Source organism: Dunckerocampus dactyliophorus, chromosome 16, assembly GCF_027744805.1.
Source record: "Dunckerocampus dactyliophorus isolate RoL2022-P2 chromosome 16, RoL_Ddac_1.1, whole genome shotgun sequence".
Lineage (NCBI taxonomy): Eukaryota > Metazoa > Chordata > Actinopteri > Syngnathiformes > Syngnathidae > Dunckerocampus > Dunckerocampus dactyliophorus.
This window is the reverse complement of record NC_072834.1, coordinates 23,201,756-23,225,521: the sequence shown is the minus strand read 5'-3', so window position 1 is coordinate 23,225,521 and position 23,766 is coordinate 23,201,756. Positions and strand designations below refer to the sequence as shown.

The window sequence follows — 23,766 nt, the reverse complement described above, 5'->3', positions numbered from 1 at the left end:
GCCGATTTGTGTGGGGAGACCTGACAAGGCTGGCTTTTTACTTACCAGCCAAGCTTCACTTATTTCATGCATTACTGGGACAATTTGGGCTTTATTCCTCAGCACAGGCTGACTTCTTCTTCTTCTTGCATTGACGATACATCGGAAGATCGACATCCAGGATAACTCCATCCAACTTGCATGGGCAATGCATTGGAAGATACGACAGTTGGGTGTTCCTGTGTGAACTAGTGATGTGTGGATCCATACTTCCAATACCAGCTCTTCAAATCAAAATATCAATTGGGGTATTATGGGGGAATTATGGGGAATTATGACCTCATAGCGATAAATCCGATAACATTCAATCCCAGCCATTTTTCAAAAGACAACCCCTTCAGTAGCGGCCATTTTAGATGATTTTGACTGATTTTTCAAGGAACGCAGAATATTGTGTTCTATGGTTACATAAACGGGGAACCTCTGAAAAAGAAAGATTAGACTCCCGCCTTTCATCAGGAAAAAAGGTTTGTTGTTACCTTTTCCTTTCTTTAGTTATCAGCAGTAGAACGTGGTAGGTTTCAGGAAAATATCAGTTCCTGACTAGAAAGGGGAGAAAAAGTGCTTTACGCAAAAAGATACATTTCAAACACAACTTTCACTTTGATACAATTTTTTTTTGCTTTTGTGACAGTTCAAATATCTAAACTACCATACCAACATAAACAACACAAAAAAAATATCATGAACTACTGACAACGAAACTGTGTGCGTGCACACATTAAAATTTCCCTACAATGCATAACCTTCTGCACGCTACACTCCTCCATGCTCTTCCACGTCCTCCTTGCTGCCGAGTGTGGTTTTACATTATCAAATGCTTATCAAATGCACTTCTGTTCATTCTATTGAATGAGTTCAATAAATAGCGCCGATAACCGATCACACTCCAATGAGGCGAGGTTATCTGTACTGTGCGGGTGAGCAAATCAAGCGCTCCCTTTTCCTCCTGCCTGTCGTAACTTCCCTTGAGCCCACTTTTAAACAAACACTTTGCTTTCCGAGGAAGACATTTTGGGTGCTAGTTGTACCAAATGCTCCACGATGAGGGGGGAAAAAAACATGGAGCACACAAGCAAGTGCACCTTGCTGGGTCAAGCCAGGTGGCTCCTACCGCTCTATACTCCGGTTCTCCTGATAGTAGTGATGTGGTCGTAGATATTTGATTCTAATATGTTCCAATCCTTCTGACCTCCAGGTGCGCACAAACAACAGTTAGCTCTAAATGTTTCAAAAGTATATATAAAAAAAGTTATCAGTACCATTTGGCTTGAGAAGCAGAAAGTTATCTGTATCTGTAAAAAAAAAAAAAAAAAAAAAGACAGCATCTCTACTTTTGATGCTTGATTCATTTTGATGTTTGACTGGAACGTTTGAACAATGATGGTAAACGGAGCCATGTGTGAATTGTGACATTTTCATTCTTTTAGTTGCTCTTGATAATGAATCATTTATTTGAATGGTTTTATTCTTTTACTTAATTTCTTTTTTATTGTTTAAAATGCCATTTTCCCATACTTTATATGATACTGTCCTGGTTTTGCTGTTGTATGTTAGCTTGGCTATATTGTAAATCACCCGGCTACCTCAATGTACTTCAGGTTTTAAAATAAATAAACTGCATACGTTCATTATTAAATTATTAGTTTACATAAATCAGTAATGTTACATAGCCACCTCAGGACGTACGCTGTCCAGAAAAAGACAACAAAGAACTCTCCCATTGCCATTGTCTTATGTCTTTTATATGTATTATTTTCTCTTATGTCTACTATATTGGGTAATAGGAGTGTAAAGGTGCTCTGATGTTAAAAAATACATTGAAGTTTGTGAAATGGTTTTCTATGGAAATATTCTAATTCCAAATAAGGACACCTACTATGTGAAAAATGGTTTTACATTTTATTATATATTTTTTTGTATTTTAATCTCTTAACCCTCAGAGGTCTTTCTGAGGTTCCTGTTAAAAGTTGACATAACCAGAGTTTCTTTAATATTCACTACAATTGTCGTCATAATGTAATAATGTGGCTGCATTGTTCAGGAAATACTATTTAAATGAAATATTTACAATGCAAGTCGATCTATAACATGGCAAACACCCACTTAAATAATAAAAACAATCTACTTAATAGTAATAATAGTAAACTCATCTGTTCTGTCAGACTTCCACATGAAGAAAACAGCAAAGCTTTCAGTCAAGTGAAGCCAATGCAAAGCACTTTAAGATGCATTCTTTCTAGTAGCCGGCAGGGGGAGACAATCTCGCATCATCAGTATGTAAATGCATAAGACTAATACAAGTACTATTCAATATTAAACTGTACGGTATTAACCGACTTAGTGGCGGCAAGTAGGTCGAAAAAAAGCACAAACAAATAAAAAGTGTATTAAAATAACAAAAATGCAATAAGATGTTGGATGTTTGAAAATAATCTTTACATCTTACAGCACATTATGTAATATTGCAAGAGTATTTGGTTAGCGGAGGCGTCATTATCTACCCTGGTCTGTACTTTGCTGTTAATTTGGGTGGGTGTACCGCTGCCTTTCATTGTGCTGCAGTTATGTTGTATTTTCTTCTTTCCTATTTTATTCTAGAATATATATATAATTCTATTCTATTCTAATCTATTATATTTTGATAAATTGAAATAATATTGTACGTAGACAGTACATTATGGTGAGGAGTACAGCCAAGCAGAGCAGAGAGAATGTACTTAGGTATGCTTGGTTAACAATTGACAATTATTGATTTTCTGACCATTTAGTGGACTGAAGTAATGACAGCTTTCTGGATTTGAAAGATGAAGAAGAGATGCTGCAGGATGTAAAGGCTATGTAGTTCAAAAGGGATTACCGTAGTAGTATTTAAACTGCACTACATTTAAAAAATCATAACACATTTGTCCATAAGCTACAAAGGTCTGCAAGCCGCATGTTTCCACATTGTGACATGGGATACAAGGATTACACATGAACAGTAGCCCGCCAGAAGAGTCACGCGTCATTGCCGTCTTCATCCGTCTCTTTAAAAGACCAGACGTCTTGTGGAGTGAGCTTGCGATGGAACATGGAACCTGACCCAGCAAGGTGCACTGTGGTCGGACACTCTCCAAGGAGCCAATGTGCCGTCCCAGAAGTCAGGGGAACCAAGGTCGAGAGCGGGTGGAGCCACCTGGTGTGGCCCAGCAAGGCGCACTGTGGTTGGACACACTCTCCAAGTAGCCGATGTGCCACCCTGGAGGTCAGGCGAAACAGGGTAGAGAGCGGGTGGAGCCGCTCAGCCTGGCCCATCAAGGTGCACTGTGGTCAGACACACTCTCCAGCCCACGTACCACCCTGGATGTCAGGGGAACCAGGGTAGAGACCAGGTGGAGCCACCTGGCGTGGCCCAGCAAGGCGCACTGTGGTCGGATACACTCTCCAAGTAGCTGATGTGCCACTCCAGAAGTCAGGGGAACCAGGGTAGAGAGCGTGTGGAGCCTCCCAGCCTGGCCCATCAAGGTGCACTGTGGTCAGACACACTCTCCAACCGAAGTGCCGCCCTGGAGGTCAGCGGAACCAGGGTACAGAGTGGGTGGAGCCACCTTGTGTGGCCCAGCTAGGTGCACTGTGGTTGGACACACTCTCAAAGTTGCCGATGTGCCGCCCTGGAGGTCAGGGGAACCACGGTAGAGCCAGGGTAGAGCAAGGCGGACTGTGGTCGGACACACTCTCCGAGCAGCCCTGGTGTGCCGCCATGTTCTCATGCCAGAATACCGGAAGCAAGTGTCTCTTTTTCATAGGTTTGCTCAACATTACTGAGGATATACCTACATCTAGTGGTCACATTTGGTAGTACATGGCCCAATTGTTCTCCGTGATGAGAGCACTGCTCCGAAGCACACAAGATGTCGCAAGACTAAAACATGACCACATATTAGTCGCATCGCTGTTTTAGCCGCAGGGTGTGAGGAGAAAAGTAGCGACTTATACAGCGGAAGTGACGGTACTTTAATATCCATGAATGCATGCAGGATGCGTGCTCAATATTATTATGCAAAGGAAAGCCTAGTTTGCAACATTTTTGTCTTTGTTGAGAAGCATCCTGAAAGAAGGCGAAATGAGTCAATAAACAAATGTGAGAATTTGAATATTTATGAGGAAAAATGTGCTGAACACATTCCTTTGTGCACAAAATAATGGGATGACATCACGATTGCATTGCTCTCCACTGATTTTCCATAATAGGACATAATTATGATTGCCCCGGCTGCCTTGAAATGGCAAACTTATCACGCAGTCTTTTCAAGCTGTCAGCAAATGAGGTTAAAGTTGGGCACAAATGACATTTTCATATGTCACATGCAGTTTTTCTACTCCCACCTGCCACTGCTGCTGTTCAAGGTCACTCAAAACAACAAGTCTGTCTTTACTTCAGGCAACTGTTGAATAAAGAAGTTGAAGTTGTGTTTAAAGGGAATTCCAGTGCATTATGAGGTTATAATGAGACTTTATTTGGACTTTAAGTCACGGGTGCCAAAAGTGCAGCCCAGGGGCCATTTGTTTTTTGTTGCCCGCGGCACATTGTAGAGATAAAACTAAACAAAAAAGCCCAGCAAAAATTTGAAAAATAGAGCAAAAAGGCCAGCTGTAAAGAGAAGAAGCTGAAATATTATAACATTAAAAAATACATAAAAATACAAAACATTTCTTTGATTTTCAGTACGCGACCATTAGTGGAAAAGGTTTGGACGCCCCTGTACAGAAATTGGAAGAAAACTGACATATAGGTTAAAGCTGTGTGGTGATGCTAAAAGTGGTTTTGCTAAAAGTACAGTAATCCCTCGTTTGTTGGGGTTCATCAGTTCCAGACTGGACCGTAAGTGAATTTCCACAAAGTAGGATTCCTTATTTATAAATGCAATATTTCCTTTGCTAGCTCACAGAAAATATCTTCTGAATGTGGTTTTTAACATTAGAGCCTTCTTGACATGAAATAACATCCCATAGTCATCGTTACGCTCATATTACACAACATAGTAGACATAATAACGCTCCTTGTTTCTTTTTTACTTGCGGTTTCTGTCCAGTACGTCCTGCAGTGGCTAGTTTCTCATCACACCTATTGACCCGTGTAGAATACTACATATCATCATCTTTGAATGCATCTTCTGAATGCCTTATATTTTTGTTGTAGTTCATTTAGCAATTGCATGCTTGAAAATGCTTAGTTTAGGCAAAAAATGTGTAGCATTTGCTCAAATATGCATTTTTTTTTTTTTACTAAACCACTTCTGACTTCTGTTTTTATATGCCCAATTACAGATTTGACACATTTTACCACTCCTGTCATCATACTGTTGATATAATATTAATGATATGTACCGTGCCTGTCGCCCGAAGTCAGCTGGCATAGGCTCCAGCATGCCCCCGTGACCCTAATGAGGAGCAGCGGCATAGAAAATGGATGGATGGATGGATGGATATTAATGCATTATGTTATGGCTGCCAAAATGATGATAAATGTTTAACACAACTTTTGGAGGGTTGCAACCACAACAAAGCAAACTCAGATCCTAACTTCCGTAGCCTGGATCATCCTGTGGCGAGCAAGCAGAACTTGGCAGGCTATCAAGCAGCTGCTTCTCTTGACAAAGAAAAGAAAGATGGCCTTAAAGAGCTTTTCTCACTGATACATTTGGCTGGTGTGCTGCTATCTCTGAGACATCTGCTTGTTGGCCAGTTAATTGTTTAGCTTCTGCACATCTGCCAGTGACCTGAATTGTGCCTTAATCTCCAGTCTATAAGCGACTCCGCGTGTGTGTTTGCATGTTGCTGATTCTTAAGCCGACAATAAAGTCACTTTAAAAACATTTACCCATTGTGCAATGCGCTGACATTGGGCCAACGCTCACATATTTACATTTTTATTAGCAATTGAAATGATGAAAGGCGCATATATATATATATATATATATATATATATATATGCTGACTTCGGGCGACTCGCAGGACACATACAGACAAACAGATAGATAGATATGCATATGTATAGGTGTAACATATATTAATAACATTTATATTTAATATTTAGACTTAACATTTACATTTAGAATATTTATATATTCAGATTTAACATGTAAATTTAGATTCACTATTTAATTTCTACCTCAGTCAATCAGTACTAAAAGCCATATTTTAACCCCAAAACGCAATTTTTGTATTCACAAATGATGTACAATAGACTGCAAATCATACGTGTGTGTTTATTCTTTGGCTAACGCAGCAGCTACAACCTCCAAGCTAGACATACTGTAATTAGTGTCCTGATTAAACAACACTGCTATCTAAAATAACAAATTTCTAATGTAATTATTGTTGCACATTACTTACAGACACAGCCTTAGCGGCCGTGGAACACATACATAAAAAACAAGATGGCCGCGGTGCTCTGTCGCGGAAGTATATGCGAGCGTCTTCTCCACACACACAAGAACGCACAGGCAACAGTGCGCAGGAATACGGTGGGAGACAAATATTACGCCGAGCGTTTTGTGAGGTCTGATTTTTATGGAGAAGGCATCACAGAAATCTGACCAGAATTGGATTTAGGAGACCAAGTCGGGGTTTGTCGCTGTTAATGGACTACAATGCTGATGGGGATGTCATACAACGTCACGTCAAAAAATCCGAACTATCCCTTTAACTTAAAGATGAATAAAGGTAAGTATATTTTTACATTTAACTCGCAGAACCAGCCAAGCTATGAAAAAAGTGCAATTTATAGTCTGGAAAATAGGGCACTTATTTCTCACAGATGATGCTGTGGATTTCTCATTAAGCAATTCAAAAGTTTAGCGACGACACATAAGACAATTAATGCTAAGAATATGATATTATTGTGGTCCATTTACAGCAAGGACAATGCCAAGTCTGGTACAGGTCTTTTAGAATGGGGAGTATTGAAGTAGAGTTTAACAGGATACTCTCCTATGCAACCCATGTGTGGTGCAGTCAGGGCACGAATGTTTACAAAGTGGCCGCCACGAGCGACAAATCACAAAGTCACATGTCAGTAACGTTGCCTCAAGCGCCTGTGGATTTGCAAAAAAAACAAAAATGCATCTACAGTATATTAGTTCTGCTCCTTGACCAAGCTCTGGAAGGGAAATGGAAAAGATGGAAGGTAAACAGACTCATTTTATTACTTCCACAGAGAAGCGTTTCATGTCAAAGGCTCCAGAGGTTTTAATAAATGTCTGAAGCGCCCCGTGTGACAACTCCAATGTGTGTTTTTGTTCAGCTTTCATTTTAGCCATCCACGCCAAGCTTGGCTTCATAATGCAGGTGATGACCTCTTCAAAAGGATAGATTCATGGGGGGGGTCAACTTCATGAAAGACAAGTTGAGTGATCTGTGATATTATAAGGGCACTAAAAAAGAAATAAAATTCCTGCAGGTTGCTTATTTTTCATTTCTACCGGGGGGGGGGGCACATCATGGCGCAACGCAGAGGCTAATAACAAAAATGCAGTCAAGCGTGCAAGAATAAATGTTCACATGATGATTTTGCAGACTACTGCGAAATCTGTACATGAAAATGTATGCTTTACAGCTGCAGTACAGTAATCCCTCGCCTCTTCACGCTTTGAATTTTCAAAAATATACTAATGAATAAACCTTGCTGTTTTGTGGTGGAATCCGGCCTATTACTAGTAAAAAAAAAATCTGATTTTCAGCTAATTTTATGTATTTTTTGTGATTCAGTGAAGCATTTTCAAGCATAAAAATGGCTAAACGAATGAAAATAAATATATAAGGCATTCAGAAGATGCATTCAAAGAGTTTGCAGTGGTCACTAGGTGTCAGTAATGTTACTTTAATGTTGGGTGAGACACACAAGCACCAGTCTTGGCACAAAAATCCTTAATAAAAATGTGGGCTATTTTTGCAGCTGTTACCCCGGCATCACTTCCTGTCTGCCTCTCTTTAAGGTGCTGTAGGGAAGACATTTATAGTAACACACATAAGCACCAGTCTTACAATATTTGTGTCTTACATTTTCCCTTATTATGTCGACTATATTGGGATATTGAGCAATAGGAGTGTAAAGGAGAATAAAGGGGTGCTATTTCATGTCTACAGGGATCTGCTGATGTTAAAAAAGCGTATTTAGAAGGTGGTAAACAGGTTTTCTATGATCCAATTATGAAAATATTTCATTCGTTGACATTCACTTTTCACGATCGGGTCTGGAACCAATTAACTGCTTTAAACGAGGGACGACTGTATGCATCGTGCCTTTTTTTTTTGTTCCTTTTTTCCATTTTTGAAGTTTATTTTTCCGTTTATACAACGTACCAGAGGCCATAAATAAATGAGTGGCACGCACTTTGGACACCCTTGTCTGATATGTCTTATTTTGTCTTATTATGTCTACTATATTGGGTAATAGGAGTGTCTATAGCGGTGTTATTTCATCTCGAGAGGGCTCCTATTATGTTTAAAAGCTGTGCTTAGAAGGTTGTTAAAAGGGTTTCTATGCTCTAACGACAAAAATATTCCATTTATAAAAAAGGAATCCCACTGTGCGGAAATTCACTTGTCACGGTCGGGCCTGGCACCAATTAACGGCGATAAATGGAGGGTAGCTTTTCTGTTTTGAACACAGTCGTGTTGTCAGGGTGTGATGAAGCTTACATTTGACCCTGTTGTGCAGCATGGAGGTAAAAAGAGCAACTTATACACAAAGAGGGGGTGGACAGTGGTGGTAATTGTTATTAACCGCATAACCAGAGCAGTCAATCATGTTACAAGAAGTACAATTTTGCTTTTGGCATTTTCAGAGCAGGTAGGGCAGAAGAGCTACATTTTTTTAACTTAAATCATAATAATTAGTTGACCTCAAAACATTTTTCGACCATTTGAGCGGAATGCACAACACTTTTTCCCCAACTAAAAGCGATTAAGTGGGAGAAGCTGAAGCAGAGTGCCATCCAACCTATTCTAATCCCACCCTTTTTAAAGATAAAAAGCAGTTAAGGACAAAGGGATTGTATTCTGCTTTTGCCCTTGAATGAGTGAAAGAGGGAGATAGAGCGTGTGTGTAGGCAAGAGTGACAAGGAGATAATCTCTTTTGTATTTTTTTCATCCCTAAATGTGGCGGTTGTGTCCCCGTATTCCAGCTACTTAGCGTGCAGTGGGTAAGTGATGCCATGCACTTAGGCTGTGAAAAGCAGGTCAATATGACCACTGAGAGGAAAGCACATGTGCATCACATGGATAGCCTTGGGATTATTTCTCGCAAAATGTCTTAATTCCTCTGTTCCCTAATGATCCAGGGAAAATGCCCTCTAATCTCCATTCCATTAATTAAAAAGAGCATGAGCCCGTGGAAAAACCTCGCCATCTGCTGCCGTTTCATTGCCGCAGACAGATTGTGTTTTCACTTTTCAGCCCGGGTTACTTTTTTTTTTTTTTTTTTTGAAGCAAATGGGTCAAGCATGCGTCGAGATGACGATAAAAGGATACAACTGCTCTGTTGAAGTGATTATGCTGTTAAATGTTCGCTCCCAGACCACAACATTAGGCCATGTAACCAGCACATGAGCTGCATTAATTGTGCCTTTGCTCAAATAGGAGAAATTCTCATGTTCAGTTTTAATTAACACACACACACGCACACGCACACGCACACGTAGCTAAAGCAGGCAACTGAGATAGAAACACCTTAGTACCACCTTAGTAGGCAAGCTGGCACTGGGTGGTGGCAAGGGAGTATTTTTATTTTATTTTTTTAGTGTTGTGCGATGCCACTGATTTCATTTCTGATTCGATGCCGAGTGAAATTCAGGCTGGTACAACAGTGCAAAATGTAAATGTGTGCAATTTTTCAGCTGGTCTTTCAGCTGTCCTCCATTGCTGGCATAGTCCAAAACGCTCACCCACGTCTAGTACCCACAAGTACCGGGTGTTCAGTGCTCCAAAGCAAGGAAGGCTGAAATCGGACCACCACTGAACAAGACACCAGTTGAAATGTCAAGACTGGCCCAAGAAACACCTGAAGACAAGACTTTATGCACCCATGAAATGAGAGCGATCAGATGGATGGGCCCGTGGCTGGATCAGTAATGGGCACTAAGCCCCACTTCCATTCAGACACTACCAAGGTGGTGTTCTGGTGTGGGCTGATATCACAAAAGATGGGCCTGTTAGAAAGCCCATAATTTACCATGTTTTGTGTTGTTTATGCTTCACTGGTAATGTTTAGATTTGGGCGTTGTTTTGTCCCACTGTGTTCGGCCGTCAGTGAACGCACCGCAGTAGTGTGATGTTGCATCAGTTAAAAACGTCTTTTTTATGACTTCTCCGACGCTGTACAGGCAGATGTACCTTTCCTCTCCTTCCTTGCGCCTCATCCTTGTTTTCCCAAGTTAATGCTGTGCGTGAATGCATAAAGGTGAGGTTTAATTCAGTTGTTAGATCTGTATGAGCTCTATTATACACTTTTGTTCAGTGTGACTCTTGTGTTGATTAATGCTAACATTAGCATTCAAGCTAACTGTATAGCGATTTATTACATTAATAAGCATCATATTGACTTAATTTCCTTATTGAGTTCTGTATTTGATGTGCCTTTGGCTAATCATTATGTTTGTGTAATATTGGTTACATTAATTTACTGTTTATTTATTCAGTGACAATTTGTATTCTTTGTATTTTGTTACAGTACCACAGCATAAAGCCTTATAAAGACCACAGTTTACCAGTGCTTGCTGACTATTATTGACCAAATCCACCAAACAGAGGACAACTTGCCGTGTTCTTTGACTTGAACACACATCTATACCTTTGACCGCTCCAAACCAGTGCATCCTTGGAGACATCTCAACACCCTGAGAACCCTCTCCGTTTCAGGGCCAGTTGGACCTTTTCAAATGAATGCCAGTTTTTAGAGGTGACTTTGTTTAAGCAGTGGTACAGAAAAAAGTCTGCATCTTTCAAGAACACCATGATTTTTACCACATGCAAATATTGATCAATTTTGCTTTTTTTTTTTAAGTCAGACATCTCAAACATTGGTTGTATATGTATTTTCATGTCATTTTTGACTCGCTGTTTGTGACCCAGCCAGAATGGATCCACAACCCACTTTCGGGTCGCGACCCACCAGTTGAGAAGGCCTGCTGTGGCCTAAGCAACGACTTACTAAATAATGATGGACTGAAATGGGGTTAAATTAGATCAGCAATGCTTCTCGCAACGCACCACAAACAAGACCATACAGTAGGTCACAAAAGTGACTACACCCCTCACATATGTTTTATACCTTTTCATGGGACACCTCTGAAGAAAGGACACCTTGATGCAATGTAAAGTAGTCAGTGTACATTTGCTGTCCCCTCATGTCTAAACCGCTGGCCCTCATGTTAGACCGAACTAATTGGGCACAATTACTCATTTTTCCTTCCCGGGGTCATGTGACTTGTTAGTGTTACAAGGTCTCAGGTGTGAATGGGGAGCAGGTGTGTTAGATTTGGTGTTATCGCCTTCACTGGAAGTTCAACATGGCGCTTCATGGCAAAGAACTCTGAGGATGTGAAAAAAAAGAATGGTCTACATCTAGATGTTCTAGAAGATTGCCAACACCCAGAAACTGAGTTGCAGCACGGTGGCTACGACTATAACGGGGAAGCATCCACTCAGAACGGGCCTCGCCGTGGTTGACCAGAGAGGTTGAGTACATGATGATGCCGCCATGATGGCCTGAAAAAAAGCAACCTGTGATGTTCTTGTGAACTCAGTGCCCAAGAAAGTTAAGACGGCTGGAAAATAATGCTAGCCACACTAAATATTTGCACTTGGGACACAATTTGGACATTTTCATGACAGGTGTACTCACTTTTGTTGCCAGCGGTTTAGATGTTGTGTGTTGACCCATTTTGAGGGGACACTGTTATCCAGATTTTGTGACATTGTGCATATTAAGTATTATCTCAACTATATTGCTGCTTTTGATGTGCTTTTGTTTAAGTGATGAGTTCTCACTCTTAGCAAAGAGTGAACCAATGCAGGTTTAAAATGCACTTAAAGGATGGGGGTCCACACCTTTTTTCAGTGAGGGCCTCAGTGACAAATGAAAGGATGCAACTTTGCCACTTGGATGTTTTAAAGCAACACATGTAGATATGCTAACAAGTTGTGTGTATTTCAAGAAAAAAACTGCATGTCAGCTTTGTCATACAGGTGAAAAAACTCACAAATTCCGGCCTTTGCTCGTTTTATCCCCCATTGTTGCTGTTATTTTTGCAAATATTGCAACTTTTTTCCTTCAATAATCTTTGTAAATTTTCTTTTCGTAATATTATGACTTTATTTCCATAATATTATATTTTTTTTCAAAAATTACAACTTTTCTTTTGTTTGGTTCTCATATTATAACTTTTATTTAATATTTCAGCTCTATGCTACTAAAACGACATTATTTTTCCTTATAATATTATTATATTACGAGTATATTCTGGTAAAATTGTGAATTTTTTTTCTTGTAAGAATACAACCTTTTTCTCTGAATATTTTTTTTATTTTATTCTTGTAAAATTACAGCTGTTGTATTTTCCATTTCTGATGTTTTGTTTTTTTTACTATTTCAACTTTCAACAAAAATTTAAACTTTATTTGTTGGTTTGTATGTTTCTCACATTATATATATATAAATATATATTTTTTTCATAAAATAGCTTTTTTTCCTTGACTATGTCAACTCTATGCTAATAAAATGACATAATTTTTCCTCATATTATAAAATCACAAGATTATTCTGGTAAAACAAATTCTCATTAGAATGCAATGTTTTTTCTCAGAATGTTATTTTATTCTCGTAAAATTACACCTGCTTTTCTACATTTCTGATGTGTTTTTTTTTTTTTTACTATTTCAGCTTTCCACAAAAATTGCAACTTTATTTCTTTATGTTTTAATATATATTAATATTTTATATATCTATATTACAACTATATATTACAACTTATTACAATGTTACAACTTTTTATTGTAAAATTGCTTTTTTCTCTATGCTACTAAACTCTATGCCACTAAAATGACATTATTTTTCATCATAATATTACGAGTTTATTCTGGTGAAATTGTGACTTTTTTCTCATTATAGTACAACCTTTATCTCAGAATATTTTTATTTTATTCTCGTAAAACTACAGCTGTTTTTTTTCTATTTCTGCTGGGGGTTCGTTCAACAAAAATGACAACTTTTAGTTGTTTTGTATGTTTCTCATAATATTAGCACTCTAAACAGATGTTTTTTCTTTAATATTTCACCTTTATGCTGCTAAAGTGTTATTTTATGTTATTTTTTCCTCATAACATTACGTAATTCTCGTAAAATTACACATTTTTCTCGTTGATTACAACTTTTTCTGAAAAAATGATTGAAAAAAATTACTTCAGATTCTTCCATTTGCGTTGTTGTTGTTTTTGTTTGTTTGTTTCCTTGTTAAATTATATTTTTTGAATGTGCCGCGGGCCAATAGATAAACAGCCGTGAGCCGCCAATGGCCCCCGAGCCGCACTTTGGACACACCTAACTTAAAGCCTTGAGACGCTGGCATGAATCGGATCGGGTGCAGTCAAGATTATCCAAGCAGATGTCCGATTGAAACAGTAGGGCCAATGATTCTCACACACGCACACGCACACACACACACGCGCACACAGAGTAATCTGCGATAGCCCACTTGCGCATCTCTCCCCCTCCCGCTCTCCTTTCTCTCAGGCAGACAGGAGCCGCTTCAGTCCCACCAATGTCAAGTTTTATATATATATTTATATTGTTTGCCCCCCCTCACTGCACTGTGCGCCATTTATCAGCGGAGTCAAGTTTGGATGGGAGTTGAGAGCCAGCCTCCAAATGGACAAACAGCGGGTGCAGGGACGAAAGGCGTGCGTAAAATGCCCCGTAGTTTGTGCTTTTGTCTTCGTGGTTTGCTTTTTGGACCCGGCTTGTGGCCAGATCCGCTACTCCATCCCAGAGGAGCTGGAACATGGCGCCTTTGTGGGAAACATAGCGGAGGACTTGGGTTTGGATTTGGATAAACTCTCGGCGCGCAGGTTCCGCATCGTTTCCGGCACCAGGAGGCAGTACGTGGAGGTGAATTTGGAAAATGGGGTTTTATTTGTGAACGAGAGGATAGATCGCGAAGAACTGTGCGAGCAGAGTTTGGGCTGTTCCTTCCACCTGCAGGTGGTCATAGAAAACCCTCTAGAGCTGTACAGAGTGGAGGTGGAAATCGTGGACGTGAATGACAACTCTCCTGGCTTCCCGTGGACTGAATTTAACCTGGACATTTCTGAATCTGCGGCACCGGGGTCCCGCTTCCCACTTGAAAGCGCGCAAGATTTGGACGTGGGTTCCAACGCGCTGCGCACGTATCTGCTGAGCGTCAACGACCATTTCACTTTGGACATCCAGACGAGAAGCGACGGAAGCAAATTCGCCGAACTCGTTCTACAGAGCCCTTTGGACAGGGAGCAGCAGAGCGCGCACCAGATGGTTCTGACGGCGGTGGACGGGGGCTCTCCGGAGAGGTCCGGCACTGCGCAAATTGACATCACGGTCTTGGACGCGAACGACAACGCGCCCGTGTTCGACCAGTCCTTCTACAGGGTGAGACTGGCTGAAAACGCACCCAAGGGCGCAGTGGTCATCAAGCTGAACGCCTCCGACTTGGACGAGGGCGCCAACGCTGACATCACCTACTCCTTCAGCGGGCACGCGCCCATCAAAGTGCGCCAGCTTTTCAGTGTGGACGCGCGCACGGGGGAAATCAAAGTGAAAGGGGTGATCGATTATGAAAAAGCAAGGATGCATGAGATTTACATCCAGGCCAAGGACAAAGGTCCTTCCGCTGTCGCGGTGCACTGCAAGGTGCTGGTGAACGTCTTGGATCGGAATGACAACCTCCCGGAGGTCATTCTGACGTCAGTGTCTACACCTGTGCACGAGGACGCGCCCCCCGGCACCGTCATTGCTGTCATCAGCGTCACGGATAAGGACTCTGGGGAAAACGGGAACGTGGACTGTGAGATCCCAAATCTGGTCCCGTTCCAGCTGCACTCCTCTTTTAAAAACTACTACACGCTGGTGACGAGTGATTTTCTGGACAGGGAGGCGGTGGCAGAGTATAACATCACACTCACTGCAAGAGACATGGGCTCTCCGCCGTTATTCACCAGGAAAACCATTCTGGTTCAGGTGTCTGACGTGAATGATAACGCGCCCGTATTCAAGCAGCCGTCTTATACCGTGTATTTGACGGAGAATAACGCGCCGGGGGCTTCGATTTGCTCCGTGATAGCGCAGGACCCGGATTTTGGGCAAAATGCGTACCTCTCTTATTCAATACTAGATGACAACATCCAAGGCATGCCGGTCTCCACATACGTGTCCATAAATTCGGATAACGGGAATATTTACGCCCTCCGATCGTTTGACCACGAACAGCTAAAAACCTTTCACATCACGGTCCAAGCTCAAGACGCCGGCTTCCCGCCTTTAAACAGCAATGTTTCCGTGACTATATTTATTTTGGATCAAAATGACAACGCACCCGTCATCGTGTCGCCTCTCCCTCAGAACGGGACACCCCCGGTCGAAGCAGTGCCAAGATACGTGGACGCCGGGTACCTGATCGGCAAAATAAGCGCATCAGACGCGGACGGAGGCCAGAACTCGCGGCTTTTCTACCAAATGCTCCAAGCGACCGACCCTAGCTTGTTCAGCGTGGCTTTATACACGGGGGAAATCAGGACAGTACGGCAGTTGGTGGAGAAAGACCCCACAAGGCATAGGTTGGTCATACTGGTGAAGGACAACGGCCAACCGCCCCTCTCGGCCACAGTTTCCATCATCCTGTCAGTGGTTGACAGCCTGCCAGAATCCCAGCCCGATTCGGGTGACCTGTCACTGAGCCCCCATCACAGCTCCAACTTTAGCCTCTACTTAATCGTGTCCCTGGGCGCCATCTCCTTCACGTTTCTCGTGGCCATCATCGTCCTCGTTACAGTGAGGCGGCTGAAGGACAGAGTGTCCAACAGAGATTCCAGCTTCCCCGCCGCCAACTTGTGCGGCTGCTGCTGCCGCACGGGGTCGCCCGGCAGCGCAGATATCTTCAGAAAGTCCAATTTGAACATCAGGATGTCCGCAGACTCCGCCGGCTGTGCAGAGGCCAACGGCGGAGGAGCGCTGCCGCAAACGTACTGCTATAAAATGTGTCTGACGCCAGAATCGTCCAAAAGTGACTTTATGTTCCTCAAGCCCTGCAGTCCGGTGTTGTCGGTACGGCAGAATAACGCCAAGAGCACAGACTACCTGACTTCTGGCTGGAGCGCGCTGGACCGGAACGAGCTGGCCAACAACAGGACATCAACCCCACAAGAGGTAAATTGGTTTAATCCCTCGTCACTTCCAGCGTTGAATTTCGCAGCTTCACTCTATCATGGTTTTTCACAAATATATGCTGTTTCATTGAATAACATGCATATTTAAGCAAATGTTATGTATTTTTGGACTAAATTAAGAAATTTCCAAGCATAACATTTTCACCAAGTAGGATTCAATATTAATAAACAGAATATTTTTGTAGTTAGAGCATATAAATAAAAACGTTTGATATTTCATCAATGGCTTTTACATGATTAGAGCCCTGTAGACAGGAAATAACACCCCAATAGTCACTTTTACACTCCTGGTATTCTTTTTTTACGTCACGTTGCGCAGGCTACGGGTTCCCTGGAGCCGCCGCTAGCATAGCAAGTTATCGAGCTAACTAGTTAGCCTCTCCAATTTGCTTATTCTAAACTTAAAGGGTCCCTGACGTGATTTACCAATATTGCGTAAAAATATGATATATTCTTTGTAATTATGTTCTACGTTGTTCGATTTTTTGAAAGCTAATGGTGAATTTGCAAAAATGCCATTTATGGTCCATGGCGCCACCCATGACTAACTAGCTTACGGAAATTCACTTATAATGATCTAGAGCTAATAAACTGTGATAAAGGAGGGACTACTGTGAAGTACATACCGTATCTTTACAAGGATCTTCAATTCTATGTATATTTTGAAATTGTTAGTGGTAGGGGAAATGGAAATGTCATGGTATTATTGTTAATTATTGTTGACGTGGTGCAACAATATCAACATAGGCAGGAAAAACAGTTTGAGTTGGATCTGTTCATGGCTGCAACATGTCCTCATGCTTTTGCTCCACTTGTGTAAAGGTCACCAGTGGTATATATGAGTGCACGATAATTATCGGGCCGAAATTAGGGAATTTTGACTTAATGTTATGAATCCAATAACATTAAAAATAACTCCAATAACCGAGAATTTCAAAAAACGCAAATCAAGCGCCTGTGATGTTAACGGCAGAATACAGAGCACCTTGCTGGGTCACAGAAGATGGCTCCCTCCCCTCTATACTCTGTTTCTCCTGATAGCAGTGATGCGGTCGTAGTAATGTCATCGTATTTAATTAGGACAAATCAACAGGTACGGTTGGTCACATCCTAATTTGTTTGAGTCCTTCTGACCTCCAGGTACGGTACGGTTTGTAAAAACACATTGTGCATCTCAAGTATATATCAAAAATGCTGAATTTTACCTGATGAAGTGTGAGCTGCTAAATTTGTAACCACATTCATTATTCATTCCATTAGTCATTCCGTGCACTCCAAGTAATGTGATGCATCACACCGAGTCAATTTGTACCTCATTACCTCATCATTATCTCGTTAGAGCTTCTTTTTTCCGACTCCTCCGGCATATCTAGAGCAACACGCAGGCCTGTGAAAAGGAAGCGCTTCTGTCACGGATCAGTATCCCATTGTGATTTGCGTATTTGTGGGACCTTTCGGTCACAACATTGGGTACACTCGCACAATTGAATCATGGCTTTCACCTAATAGAAATCAAAGGAGTGGGGGCTCTTTGGGGTGGTTTTGTCTCTCAATCAAGGCGTAGGTGTTCCTAACGTTGCGGTCTGTGAGTGTGAGTGATTGGACTGATGTCATTCAAGCAGCGTGTGCTCCCTCCTCAAACTGGGGCCCAATTTGACTTGAACCTGAATTTAGTTTGATGTGAGTTTTAGGGCCGAGGTGTCCAAAGTGAGGCCTGCGTTCCATTTGTGGCCCGAGGCTTCTTTTTTTTTTCTTTTTTCATTGACCGGCAGCACATTATAAAAATACAATTTTTTTTCGAAAAACAGCAAAAATTGGGAAAATACAGCAAAAAGAGGAGGAACAAACCTCCATTAAGAGTTACGATGGTCCGTCTGTCTCTCTTCTTTTTTTCTTGCCATTTTTGTAGCATTAAATGAATTTCTCCAGTGCTGTGCTGTGTTCCGAACACTATTTTTATGCAGACAGAGGAGGTAGTAAGTTCTCTAGAATAGCGTAGCAAAGATTAATGGGTGATTCATTGGTTATCCAATTAATCGACAACTATTTTGGTAGTTTCAATTAATCGTTTCATTTAAAGATGCACTTTACATATCCTGATTTCAGCCTCTCAAATGTGACTATTTTTGAATTTCCTTCGTCATCCATGGAAGCTTAGCCGTCATCTTTGTGTTTCAGGCAAAACAAGGTATTCACACACATCAGCTGTGACTTTGGAAAAGAGCATTTTTGCCTCTTTCTGATATCTTGTGAAGAAAACCACTGCAGAGCGATGCGTGCGTAACAACATCCCCACTCACGATGGGATTTGCGTAGGAAAATGCGTACGTTTATGCACAACTCTTACCATGCGTACACACAAAACCTAGTGGTAGAACAGTGAAACTACAAAAAGCCATGGCTGTGTCTGTCCCGCGCAGGCTACATCATCTTGCTACGTGCTTCACAACTTGACCATCAAACAAGGCGCCGCCCCTCGCCCCATTATTTATCGGTGATGCACATGCAGCAGTCTGACTCGTTGACTTGCACTTGAGTGTTTGTGATGTTTGTCAGTTGATTGGTGACGGAGAAATTCCTCTTCCTCGCGCACTTTGCCGTGATTTTGGGGAGGGAAAATGTCCATTCATGCATTGTTGAAGGGATTGCTGCTAAGCGGAGGAAGTTAAAAATGTGTTTAAAAAAAAAAAAAAAAAAAAAAGATTCATTGATTAATCAAAACAATAATCGACCGATTAATTGATTATGAAAATAATCTTTAGTTGCAGCCCGACTCCAGAACACCTGTAGCAATTATTCTGAAATACTCATTATTTTACAGTTTTGGACATCCTTACCTCTTTTTTTTAACCTTTGACCCTGAACTAATATGATACACGCACATGCACACACTATAATAAGCTATTTAAATACAAATTCTATAATACAGCATAATATTTGAAAATAATGTAGATTATAAAACCATTTTCATGCATTAATAAGGTTTTGTTTGTTTATAATGTTATTAACATATTAAAATATATGTAATGGGGACAAGACGGGCTTTTCACCTTAAAAGGCGGCAGCTGTGGCGTTACACTAACAGGGACTGTCAGGAGAGCGGCTGAATTCTGCCATTTTATTGTGGCAACATGGAAAATGTGCATCCTTCGTGCCCCCATGACTCAAAACCGAGGTGGGAAGCAACACAGGTTGTCCCGTGCGGTGCATGAGCTGCTGTCCGTCAGCATAAAGAAAGGAGGAAAGGGCACCCCAGCCGAGCAGAAAACACGTTTGCTGCACTCGAGCAAGTTATTGATTTACGTGTGCTATGCTTCAACCATGCAGCTGAGGTACTCCGGCAAGGACTGGACCTGGGCCAAAAATCAACGCAATTCCGCATACAAGAGGTGGATAGTTCAGTACTACAGCACACGTACTGTACATTGCAAATGTAGGAACGTATGCTGACGATGTGAAGCTTCCTCTTCAGGTACAGTTCAGGAAACATGGAGGGGACTCTGTCACGCCCGCAGCAGTACGACGCAGACGCTTACTTCTGCTCTGTGGCACCACAGTACTGGACCTGGGGGAACCATATGAGCGGTAACGTTTGTTCAGACACTCTGGAAATGCACATGAATCGGGACGGTAAATCCTGACATTTGTGTTTGCAGAGTGCAAGATGTCTCTTCAAGAGGAACCGTGGACGCCAAAGTACACCCAGCCTCAGTCCGAGGCAGCGGACTACCAGCACAACGTGTACATTCCCGGCACCACATCGGGTTACAGCACGCTCAAGCTGGCGCCGAGAGGCGACTTGGACGTGTACAACACCTTCTCCACGTTTGGGAAGAAAAAGAAATTCATATCGAACTATGAAGCGTCTTTCGACAAAGACGACGGGCTCATCAGCAATGCTATTTTCAAATGAGGCGCCAAACCTTTCCGGTTCATCGCCGTAAATCATCAACTGGAATTATTAGAAACCATTTATGCTGGGGTTATGCTATGGAAACAGTGCGCATAACGCTTCAGCACCATGCTCACATGTACTGAAATGGCGGTCATGATGAAACTGGAGGGGTTGCACCGCACACATCCAACGTAACGCCATCCTACTCTTAACACTTAACTTTTCATCTTTTCCTGCTGAATTCCCATAAGAGCGCATTGTGGAAACCAGGGGTGTCCAAAGTCCATATGCGGCCAGCGGCTGTTTTTTAACATTTACTTATTCATATCCTTTAACAAGAAAAGTAAAAAAAAACAAACAAAAGAACAACAGCAAACATGGTCATTTTACAGGAATATAGTTAAAACATGAAGGAAAAAGTTACATTTTACGAGGATAACGTAATCTTATGAGGAAAAACAATGACATTATTAAAAAAAAAAAAGACCTTATTATTTTAAAGTCAAGCAAAGGAAAATCATTTCTGAAAAATTAGGTTGGAGAAAAAGTTATATTACGGGAAGAAGGTGAGAATAAGGTCATCACACTACGAGAAGAGCGTTTACGAAAAGAACGTTTAAATAGTTAGAATTTTTTTTTTTAAAAAAAGCAAAAATGGAAAAGTCATCAGTCATTTTATGGGACTAAAGTCAAAATATTAAAAAAACTTGTAATTTTAAAAGAATAACATAATATTATGAGGAATAATAATGTCATCTTAGTAGCAGAGTTGAATTATAAAAAAATACCTTTTTTAAAAATTCATAATATTATGAAAAACAAAGAAAATAATTTTTGAAAAATTAGTTTTGGGAAAAAGTTATAATATTACAGGAATAAGATGAGAATAAAGTCATAATTCCATGAGAAGAAAATTTACAACAAGAAAGTTTAAATAGTTAGAAAATGTAAAAAAAAAAAAAACAATACAGCAGCAAACATGAAAAAAACAGCATCATTTTTACAAAAATAAACTTGTAAAATTATGAGGATAAATAACATAATTTTACCATCATAGGGTTTAAATATTTTTTTAAAAACATGGCATTTTTTAAAGTTTTCATATTAGAAAAACAAAACGTTTAAAATTATATTTTAGGAAATTAAGTTAGGGAAAAAGTTCTAATATTATGGGGATAATGTGTAAATATGAGAATAAAGTGAGAAGACTATTTACAAGAAGAAAGTAGTTGGAAAAGTTGGAAAAATAGTTGGAAAAAAACAAACAGCAGAAATGGAAAAAAAATAAACAGCCGTAATTTTACGACGAAAAAGTTGTATTCTAACAAGGAAAAAAGTCACACTGTTACATGAATAAACTCTCAATATTAGGAGGAAAAATAATCTCATTTTAGTGTCATGTTCTTTTAAAGTTAAGAGAAAAATGTTGCAATTTTATGGGAATAAACTCAACATTATAAGGAAGAATGTCATTTTAGTAGCATAGAGTTGAAATATTACAGAAAAAAGACCTTATTTTAAAGTCATAACATTAAAAACAAACAAAAGAAAATATATATTTTTTTAATTATGTTGGAGAAAATGTTAGAATATTACGGTAAGAAGGTGAGAATAAAGTCATCACACTACGAGAAGAACATTCACGAAAAGAAAGTTTAAAAGCAAAAATGAAAAAGTCATCAGTAATTTTACCAGATTAGTTTAATATTATGAGGAAAAATAATGTCATTTCAGTAGCAGAGTTGAATTATTAAAGTCATAATATTTTGAAAAACAAAATAATTTTTGAAAAATTAGTTTGGGGAAAAATGTATAATATTTCAGGAATAAGATGAAAATATAAAGCATAAAGTGAGAAGACTATTTACTGGAAGAAAGTTGCAATATTAAAAAAATACAAATTAAAAAATAAAAAAACAGCAGAAATGAAAAAAAACAGCTGTAATTTTACAAGAATAAAGACAAAATATTGTTGTAACAACAAAAAAAGGCACATTGTTCCATGAATGAACTCATAATATTATAAGGAAAAATGTCATTTTAGGAGCATAGAGTTGAAATATTAAAGAAAATGACTTTATTTTTTTTAAGTCATAGTTTTATGAAAAACAAACAAAACAAATTGTAAATTTGGTTGTAAATTTTGGAAAATCAGGCTGGGGAAAAAGCCAGAATATTTTGGGAATAAGGTCATTACACTACGAGAAGAAAATTTACAAAGCTTAAATATATAAGTTGAAATATTTGGAATATTTAAAAGAAAAAAAGCAAACAATAGCAAAGAGTGAAGATGATATTAATAATATCCTTTTTCACTCATGTCACAAACATTGAAACAATTTGAACTTCTTAGCATATCTTTACAAAGTATCAAAGTGTCAAAGTCGCATCCTTTCATTTTTCACAATGTGGCCCCCGCTGGGTAAAATTTGGACACCCCTGCTGTAAACCAGCTCAGTCGGGTAGTAACCATGAAGTCTTCCTTGCACAAGTTGCTGTTACTTTTCATGTCACACTGAATTGTTGCTCACATTTAGATGGACGACGACCTCCGTGTCGCCTTCAGGCTTCATTGAAAGCAGTTGTTGTCATTTACATCATCGTCCTCATCCGTGACGTGATCTGTTCTATCTGTCGTTCATCTGTTACAGTAGCACGCTGATAGAAGTCATTTGTATAAAGTCTGTGTACAGTATATATTATATAAATAAAGTCCACCTTTCACCCTGTTATGCTGGATTTTTGGGCTACAAAGGAAAAGATACGATACAGCGCGAGAACTCAAAAGATGAAAAGAAGAAGGGCAGTACAAGTATGTAACAGTATGGATGAGCTCTGATGATGTCAAGGGTCCAAATTTCAGGATTAGAACTTATTATATTTAAAACTGCCTTCAAGTATGATGGCTTTATGCGCCATTTGGTCCCGGAAGGGTGAGATCCGACCATATGATAACCAAAATATGATATATTTCCAGTATTTGGAAATGTTTTCCTTACAGTAAACCCCCAAAATAGGTCATTTTTGCGTAGCCACTAGAGGGCGCATGTCCCTCACAGATGGTGTACATGTTTGTGGCCTACTGAGCTCTGTTTTGGAATTCAAGTCAGCAAATTGCGTTGTCTTAAAAGGTTCATTGACGATGCTTGTCTCTCTCAGCTCTGCGTTGCATTCTGTCATTTGACAGGATTTGAAAGCAAAAGGTAAAAGAAGCCAATTCACTCAATCATTGAACAATAAAAGTGTCACACCGAGCGGTCGTGAGATGTTAGATTTTCCAAACATTCCCAGGGGTGTTAAAACTCTTTTTCACTGCGGACCACAGTGGCCTCTGAGGGTTGCTTGGAACTGTGAAACCTCAGCAAAATTCATT

General features: G+C 40.1%; 1 protein-coding gene across 1 annotated transcript; it reads left to right on the top strand.

Annotated features, from left to right (window-relative positions):
- Nucleotides 1–13,806: 13,806 nt before the first annotated feature.
- LOC129169332 (protocadherin-10-like) lies at nt 13,807–20,880 on the top strand. The gene is made up of 4 exons (XM_054755679.1): nt 13,807–16,478; nt 19,826–19,887; nt 19,971–20,083; nt 20,155–20,880. The coding sequence occupies exons 1-4, from the start codon at nt 13,950–13,952 to the stop codon at nt 20,409–20,411; spliced, it is 2,961 nt and encodes a 986-aa protein (XP_054611654.1). The 5' UTR covers nt 13,807–13,949; the 3' UTR covers nt 20,412–20,880.
- Nucleotides 20,881–23,766: the final 2,886 nt, after the last annotated feature.